Below are 9,034 nucleotides of genomic sequence, written 5' to 3'. Positions count from 1 at the left end.
TAACTATGAAGCAGCTGAATCAAATTTTTAAAAACTTCAGTCATCACTACACATAAGGCTCCCCTTCTCCCACATCAGCATTTATAATAGCAGATAATATAGCTGGAGCTCTCAAGTTTTAATACATTCCCAATAAAAATATTGTTTTTCCGATTATTCCATTTTGTGGTATATACCAGGCCAACAGAACTCACTGACCACAGCATGGGGAAAGTCTGAAGTACTCATTCATATGTTCATAATGGAAATAAGCAAGTTAGCTATTGAGCATTGCCATTCCCCATGTCTACACACAGCCTGACTGATTGAGTATTTAGCATGCCCGTCCCAATTACAGACTCATAAATTTCTAGTAAAAACCCAGCATAAAAAGAATTGAAAGCACAGATTATCCTACACTTATTTTACAGGAACACATATATGTCAGGTGGAGATGGAGCTTCCTGTTGGAGATTAAATATAATTTTTAGATTGAAGAAACACCTAAACTTAACCCAGGATCAGCTATAATCAGTGAGAAACTGAAATGTTTCCCTACAGCACCACCACTGGAGACATGAATTACACCAGCACACTAATCAATGATCTTATTGCATAACAGATGTCCCAGGTCCTCTATTGTACACAGATTAAAGTTGGGGAATTCTCCATAATTGAATAGGAGTCAGACAACCCCATTTATGTCTTCTACACCTCGTGACATCCTTCCTTCCTCGCGCCATAATCTACTGGATTCTGATGGTGAATTTGGTCAATGGTGTCTTCATTACAGAAGCTCAAACTAAAAAGCACAAGGAGACAGGCTGTACAAGTATATAATATTTATTACAGATAAGAATGGAGATCCCAGGTCATGGAGCAGTCATCAGTATCATGGAGGACAGACGCTTGTTACAGGAGACACATGGACATAGATCTGAGGAAGATGCCTCCCGGTCAGCTGGAGATCAGGGCAACTGCAACCTCATTTAGGAACTTGTCACAGGCCGACTTGTCCACATCCGGGAAATGCTTGCAGATGACCTCCAGGAGACAACCACACAGCAGCTGGGGATGGATGATGAGGGGGGGGGGGGGGGGGGGTCAGTGCATGCTCAACACTACAACAACTCTTAGAAGGATGGGGGTGTATGTTTTTGACAGGTCTAGCTGCCTTTAACCTCAGAAATGGCTCCAATTCTGTCCATGGGTTGTGTCTGGTTCTACAACTCAGCCATTGAAAGTAAGGAAGAACTACAATACCAGATACAACCATGGACAAGAGTGGCACCATTTCATAGAATGTGGCAGACTGTATGTACACCACTGGACAGATCTGCTCCTCACCTTGATGGTGTCCACATTGAGCTTCAGCTTGTTGGTGTGCATCTCCCGCAGTGTGGCCAAGTTCTCCTGCAGATTTCCATAATGGTTGAGGGCATCATTAATGGCATGGATGATCTTCCCTCCATGTGTCTTCAGATCTTGACTGCCAGGGGTCACATCCATGTGAGTGAAGTGGGACTTTGTGTCTGGATGGTGCTGGAAGAGACTGAGGAAAGAGGTCATAGGAGAACATGTCTACCCCACAGATGTATCAAAGAAATTTATGGTGTCCAGACAGTGAATTGGGCAAAAAAAAAACACAAAAAAAAAAAACTGCCTTCATGCAAAAGCAGCACATAAACCGTCTGATTGTGCCTGGTATTGCCATCAAAGTGCATGAGACGGAGCTGGAATATCCAAAACTAAGGGTGGCAATTTTTTTTTTTTTTTTTTTAAGAAGGCATCCATGTTTTTCCAATCCTGTACAACCCACTTTAATCATTTTTTTCTGCCTATGTTCATCCTATTTACACACCAAACAGGTTAAGAACTATTAAAAACAGCACCACTCACCCACAGGACATATCTGGTATTACAGCTTTGCCCTATTCAATTGAATAGAAATACAATACCAGATAGAACTTCTAGACAAGAGTAGAGCCGCTCTGCAAAACAGGATAAAAAAAAAAAATCCTGAAAAAAACCCTCTAATAAGGATCATATGGCCAAATCTAAGAAAGTCACCTAATCTATCTTAACAGATATTTATATACTGCCTTTACCACCACCCCTCAAACAGCATCACAGGAGAGAAATATTAACCCTTGTGAAGTCCTTAGGCTGGGTGCACACAAGGGAGTTCAATACGTTGAACTCAGTGTCTGCAAGAGCACCCGTCCTGACCTCCCAGGACTGACAGGGGTCGCATAGGATTATATTGATTATGGTGCTATGCAAGTGTACTTTCACACTTGCGTTTTTCTTTTCCGGCATAGAGTTCGTCACAGTTTCATCCCCATGCATTCTGAATGCAGAGCAATCCGTTCAGGATGCATCAGGGTGTCTTCAGTTCAGTCGTTTTGACTGATCAGGCAAAAGAGAAAACCGCAGCATGCTACGGTTTTCTCTCCGGCGAAAAAAACTGAAGACATGCCTGAATGCCAGGTCTGGCATTCTTTCCCATAGGAATGTATTAGCGCCGGATCCGGCATTCAGAATACCGGATCCGTCGTTCCGGCCTGCGCAGATCGGTAAAAATGTGAAAAAATAAAAAATGTACAAGATGGATCCGTCGGTCCGCATGACAAGCGGAGAGACGGATCCGTCCTTGCAATGCATTTGTGAGACGGATCCGCATCCGTCTCACAAATGCTTTCAGTCAGCGGCAGATCGGCGGAACTGCCCGCCGGATCACACTGCTGCAAGTTTGAAAGTACCCTAACCCTGGATTGGACAATGCCGTCAGTGTTATCCAATACATTCAGAACTCCAAAAGGTTACATAGCATCAAACACAATATAATGCTATGCAGTCCTATCAGTGCTACATAGGTCAGGACAGGAGCTCTAGCAGACACACGCTGCGAGTTCAACACATTGAACTCACTTGTGTGAAACCAACCTTAAACCGCATTCACATTTCCGTTTTTCACTGACATGTGCTGTCCACATTTTTCACAGACAGCTTATGTACCCATTCACTTAATTTGGTCTGTTCACATGTCAGCATTTACTGACTGTGGGTCAGAAAAACAAAACAAACACACCCCACACAATCTGCAATGCGTGCCGATAGCCTTAGATCCCTATGGACATGCAGCACATCCCTCTCCCCCACTGAGATAAACATGCATGCTCAGCCCCATTCCTGGATTAAAGTTTTTCATGTTAAAGGAAGATTCCAAACAAATCTGACACATTGTTGCATGTAGTGCAGGGGGCGGAGCACCAGGTGTAACAATGTATCAGCTCCTCCTTCCCAGCCCCTTGTAGCAGTGACTATCTGGCTCTGCCGCTCACCTCTCCATGGCTTCACCTCCAATCTTCTCAGCGTCAATCTTCACAAACAAGGGCTCCAAAGCCGCCTTCTCAGCATCTGATAGCGCCATCCTGGGATGTGAAGCTCCAGCACAAGGGCCAATCTGCACTGAGGGGCCCCAGACTCCATCATCGCCTTTATATAGGGAGGAATGGCTGCTGATCCAGCACACCTGGGGCCCTACAGGAGAGCCTGACAACCTGGCCTGGCTGACAACTCCTGGACTGGAGTGCAGACACAATCAGCCGGCGGCTCTTGTAGATTAGGGGAATGTTCACAGGACAGATTTTTGTTACAGATTTTCACTGACATTTAGAACCAAAGATAAATTCCCAATTATTACAATGTTAATTCAAACATCGCTTTTTTCCCGCTTGTTGTTTTTTTAAGTCCTGCTGTTAGTTGTAATAAATTAGGCCAATGTTTTTATGTGATGTTTTTTGCTGTTTATTGCGTTCTTTGGTGCGTTTTTTTTTTTCATGAAAACCACCAGCTCCAGAACTTATCTGAACGTCTAAATATGAAACTCAGGGCAATAAAGCGAGTGTTTTTGCTCCTCTTGCATTTTTTTTAAACACAACGGGGGAGTTTTATCAAAACTGGTAAAAGGGAATCTGGCTGAGCTGCCCATAGCAACCAATCAGATTTCACCTTTTATTTGTCAGAGCTTCTTTGGAAAATGAAAGATAGAACATAAAAAGCGCTTCTACTAAGCAAAAACAAACAAACAAAAAACAAAACACATTTTTCTGGCATATTTTTTGTGGGAAAAAACGATTCCAGAGAGAATGTGTGCGAGGAGGAAACCTCGGGGTGGAGTAACACATGGTAGCGTTATCACTGTTGGGGGCACTGTAGGGGGCAGTATTACTAATGGGGGCATTCTAGAAGGGAATTACTATTGGTGGGACTATGAGGAGCACTATTACTATGGGGGCACAGCGAGCAGCAGGATAAGGGCTAAAGCACACCGTGGGCCGCATACAGGGGGTCCGCAATACAAGGGCATCACTTGAATGGGTCCGCAATCATGGAGATGCGGAACAGAGGCATGGATCGGAAGCCCACGGAAGTATTACGGAGTGGTTTTCTGTCCGTGCCTCCGCACTGCAAAAAAGTAGTGCATGCACTACTTTTTTGCGGTGCGGACTGTCGGATGCGTCCGTGACCCATTCTGTGAAGAAGTTCGGGTTTGGGTACCAAACATGCGTGATTTTTCTCACGCGAGTGCAAAACGCATTACAATTAGGGATGAGCGAACCCGAACTGTATAGTTCGGGTTCGTACCGAATTTTGGGGTGTCCGTGACACGGACCCGAACCCGAACATTTTCGTAAAAGTCCGGGTTCGGGTTCGGTGTTCGGCGCTTTTGTTGGCGCTTTTTGAAAGGCTGCAAAGCAGCCAATCAACAAGCGTCATACTACTTGTCCCAAGAGGCCATCACAGCCTTCCCTTCTATTGGCATGGCTGTGATTGGCCAGTGCACCATGTGACCCAGCCTCTATTTAAGCTGGAGTCACGTAGCGCCGCACGTCACTCTGCTATGATCAGTATAGGGAGAGGTTGCAGCTGCGACGTTAGGGCGAGATTAGGCAGATTAACTCCTCCAAAAGACTTCATTCTGTGATCGATCTGCAGCTGTGGATCATTGAAGTTCTATTATTGACTTGCTCACTTTTTTGAGGCTGCCCAGAGCGTTTTTAGATCACTTTTTTTCTGGGGTGATCGGCGGCCATTTTGTGACTTGTGGTGCGCCAGCACGAGCTATCACCAAGTGTATTTAACCATCGATAGTGTGGTTATTTTGTGCTATATCCTACATCAGCTGCAGGCTGAGCCTGTGTCACCGAAGTGCATTTAACCATCAACAGTCTGGTTATTTTTTGGCCGTATACTACATCTGGTGCAGGCTGAGCCTGTGTCACCCAAGTGCATTTAACCATCAACAGTCTGGTTATTTTTTGGCCATATATTACATCAGGGGCAAGTTGAGCCTGTCACCCAGCGCCTAAAAAATAGACCTGACATTTCTATTCAACCAAATCTGCACAGTTTTAGCTGGTCAAGTTATTTGTAGTGACCGTAAAAGCAGACTTTTTGTTCTGGGTTGAAAAAGCATTCCCAAATTTGCCATTCTCAAAATAACTAGTTTGTGGTATTTGAGGCCTACTTGAAATCTATCCCAAAAAGAAAATCTTACATTGAAGGTATTGATAGTGTCATTCAGAAAAACCTAAGACACACGCTAGCGTGCTGATAGAAGTGTCATTCTGTGATTAAACCTATAACTGTCACACAGCGCAAAAAAAAACAGGTCTCACATCTCTATTCAACCAAATCTGCACAGTTTTAGCTGGTCAAGTTATTTGTAGTGACCGTAAAAGCAGACTTTTTGTTCTGGGTTGAAAAAGCATTCCCAAATTTGCCATTCTGAAAATAACTAGTTTGTGGTATTTGAGGCCTACTTGAAATCTATCCCAAAAAGGATATCTTACATTGAAGGTACTGATAGTGTCATTCAGAAAAACCTAAGACACGCTACCGTGCAGATAGAAGTCTAAATCTGAGATTAAACCTTAACCTGTCACACAGTGCAAAAAAAAAACAGGTCTTCCATTTCTATTCAAGCAAATCTGTACTGTTTAATCTGGTCAAGTTATTTGTAGCGACCGTAAAAGCCCTATTTTTTTTCTGGGTTGAAAAACTATTCCCAAATTTGCCATTCTCAAAATAACTAGTTTCTGGTATTTGAGGCCTACTTGAAATCTATCCCAAAAAGGATATCTTACATTGAAGGTACTGATAGTGTGATTCAGAAAAACCTAAGACACACGCTACCGTGCAGATAGAAGTCTGATTCTGTGATTAAACCTTAACCTGTCACACAGTGCAAAAAAAAAACAGGTCTCACATTTCTATTCAATGGTCTGCCGGATGTTCACTCCAAGGTCATGGAAGTCACGCCTGCGGCCACCCCGTTCTCCGAGGGATATGTCCTGAAATCCAGCTGAAAGCTGCAGAACATCAGTCGGAGGTCTCTCCACTACTGGCGGGCCTCTCTGGCGCCCTCTTCCCACAAGCAAAGGCTCGGCTGGTGGCTGCTGGGGTCTTTCAATGCGTCTAGGTTCTTGAGCCTCTTGCTCCTGTCCAGGCTGTCCTTGGCTGGGCTGCCCCCTGGCACGTGCTCTTCCGCGGGCTCTGGCTCGTCCACTCATCTTCTATTCCTGAGAGGATATAAACCGCTAATAAGGTCAATCTGCCGCCTAGCAGCTCCGCCGTGGCACAATCACCTCAGAACTCGCACACTGGTGACTTTAGGTATCTTCACTGGTCACTTTGAGCAGAATGATGACATCCGAGTCACGGCACCAAATGTAACCGTCTTTTCCTTGCACCATCTGCGACACCTCCAGCTTTCACACTCACTCGGTCACCAGCTTCTCCAGGCATAAACTCTAAGTGGACTCTAAGGGACGACACTCAGGTCTTCTGTGGTTTAAAGCTTTATTGAGGTGTAGTGCACTTGGCTGGAGCCTGTAATACAACAGGGAAAAACTGCCACTATGTGGTATACAGCCAGGTCACCAGCCCACCTATATCATAACAGGCATTCATTATATTACATTCCCACATACATGTTACAGGATATAACAAAGCATACAGAAAAATGAACAAGAGAAAATCATTTACAAAGATATTGCAGCAGGGTGACCTGGAATACAGCATGTCTTGCAGCCATTTTAGGAAGAACACATGTCTCTTTAACTGTACATCATCTACTCAGCCTAGCATGTGCTGCAGGGTTTAAAGGCTGCTAAAAAACATACAGTCACCTCTTTACATTCTACAGAACTATTATGGGTATATATTATAACTTTTTACAATAGATAAATGAACTTTAGCTTTAGAGAACTTAGACAGAGATCCTACCTACTTCATAGTAAATGTCTGCACTGAGGAGACCAAACCAAGTAGCAGAATACACAGGGGGCTTTCTAGAAGAGTCCACTGTAAAGACTCTGTCTGTTAAAACTTTCCTCAGTTATCTAATAGCACATTTGAAGAGGTTTATTTAGCATGTCCTGACTCTCTGCTAACAGCTTATGAATATATGGAACTATATTTAACAAGTGATCATTGCTGCAGCTCCTGTATATTGGTATGACCCTATTGCAAACCTGCAGACTGGATATTTGATGAAACTTCATGTGGTTCATATCGACTGTGCTACACCACTGACTTGGTGCCTGGGCCTAAATATGTGACAGTGGCCTGTTCCAGTGGTGGATGACGTGATGCCTGATTCTCTGCTATGACATGAAGACTGATTCTGCGCTGACATAAGGCCAGATTCTCTGTTACGGGACCTCTCTCCTCTGCCTGGGTGCCTGGGCCTAAATGTGTGACAGTGGCCTGTTCCAGTGGTGGGTGACGTGATGCCTGATTCTCTGCTATGACATGAAGACAGATTCTGTGCTGACATAAGGCCAGATTCTCTGTTACGGGACCGCTCTCCTCTGTCTGGGTGCCGGGGCCTAAATGTGTGACAGTGGCCTGTTCCAGTGGTGGGTGACGTGAAGCCTGATTCTCTGCTATGACATGAATACAGATTCTGCGCTGACATAAGGCCAGATTCTCTGTTACGGGACCTCTCTCCTCTGCCTGGGTGCCTGGGCCTAAATGTGTGACAGTGGCCTGTTCCAGTGGTGGGTGATGTGAAGCCTGATTCTCTGCTATGACATGAAGACAGATTCTGCGCTGACATAAGGCCAGATTCTCTGTTACGGGACCGCTCTCCTCTGTCTGGGTGCCGGGGCCTAAATGTGTGACAGTGGCCTGTTCCAGTGGTGGGTGACGTGAAGCCTGATTCTCTGCTATGACATGAAGACAGATTCTGCGCTGACATAAGGCCAGATTCTCTGTTACGGGACCTCTCTCCTCTGCCTGGGTGCCTGGGCCTAAATGTGTGACAGTGGCCTGTTCCAGTGGTGGGTGACGTGAAGCCTGATTCTCTGCTATGACATGAAGACAGATTCTGCGCTGACATAAGGCCAGATTCTCTGTTACGGGACCGCTCTCCTCTGTCTGGGTGCCGGGGCCTAAATGTGTGACAGTGGCCTGTTCCAGTGGTGGGTGACGTGAAGCCTGATTCTCTGCTATGACATGAAGACAGATTCTGCGCTGACATAAGGCCAGATTCTCTGTTACGGGACCTCTCTCCTCTGCCTGGGTGCCTGGGCCTAAATGTGTGACAGTGGCCTGTTCCAGTGGTGGGTGACGTGAAGCCTGATTCTCTGCTATGACATGAAGACAGATTCTGCGCTGACATAAGGCCAGATTCTCTGTTACGGGACCGCTCTCCTCTGTCTGGGTGCCGGGGCCTAAATGTGTGACAGTGGCCTGTTCCAGTGGTGGGTGACGTGAAGCCTGATTCTCTGCTATGACATGAAGACAGATTCTGCGCTGACATAAGGCCAGATTCTCTGTTACGGGACCTCTCTCCTCTGCCTGGGTGCCTGGGCCTAAATGTGTGACAGTGGCCTGTTCCAGTGGTGGGTGACGTGAAGCCTGATTCTCTGCTATGACATGAAGACAGATTCTGCGCTGACATAAGGCCAGATTCTCTGTTACGGGACCGCTCTCCTCTGTCTGGGTGCCGGGGCCTAAATGTGTGACAGTGGCCTGTTCCAGT

At 45.6% G+C, this 9,034-nt stretch overlaps 1 protein-coding gene across 1 annotated transcript; it reads right to left on the bottom strand.

Moving 5' to 3' along the window:
- Positions 1–806: 806 nt before the first annotated feature.
- LOC120997564 (hemoglobin heart muscle subunit alpha-type-like) lies at positions 807–3,412 on the bottom strand. The gene is made up of 3 exons (XM_040427656.1): positions 3,324–3,412; positions 1,327–1,531; positions 807–1,047 (listed from the first exon to the last, which is right to left on the bottom strand). The coding sequence occupies exons 1-3, from the start codon at positions 3,410–3,412 to the stop codon at positions 937–939; spliced, it is 405 nt and encodes a 134-aa protein (XP_040283590.1). The 3' UTR covers positions 807–936.
- Between the last annotated feature and the right edge of the window lie 5,622 nt (positions 3,413–9,034).

The sequence above is a fragment of the Bufo bufo genome, chromosome 4 (assembly GCF_905171765.1).
Source record: "Bufo bufo chromosome 4, aBufBuf1.1, whole genome shotgun sequence".
NCBI lineage: Eukaryota > Metazoa > Chordata > Amphibia > Anura > Bufonidae > Bufo > Bufo bufo.
The sequence above is the reverse complement of the archived record's forward strand: the minus strand, read 5'-3'. Positions and strand labels throughout refer to the sequence as shown.

What these genes read in the sequence shown, in the direction of transcription:
- LOC120997564 (XM_040427656.1), bottom strand. Translation starts at nt 3,412, where the DNA reads ATGGCGCTATCAGATGCTGAGAAGGCGGCTTTGGAGCCCTTGTTTGTG. An exon ending in GGAGGTGAAGCCATGGAGAG is followed by an intron (nt 1,532 to 3,323) that starts GTGAGCGGCAGA and finishes CTCTTTCCTCAG; the next exon opens with TCTCTTCCAGCACCATCCAG. An exon ending in TCAATGTGGACACCATCAAG is followed by an intron (nt 1,048 to 1,326) that starts GTGAGGAGCAGA and finishes ATCCATCCCCAG; the next exon opens with CTGCTGTGTGGTTGTCTCCT.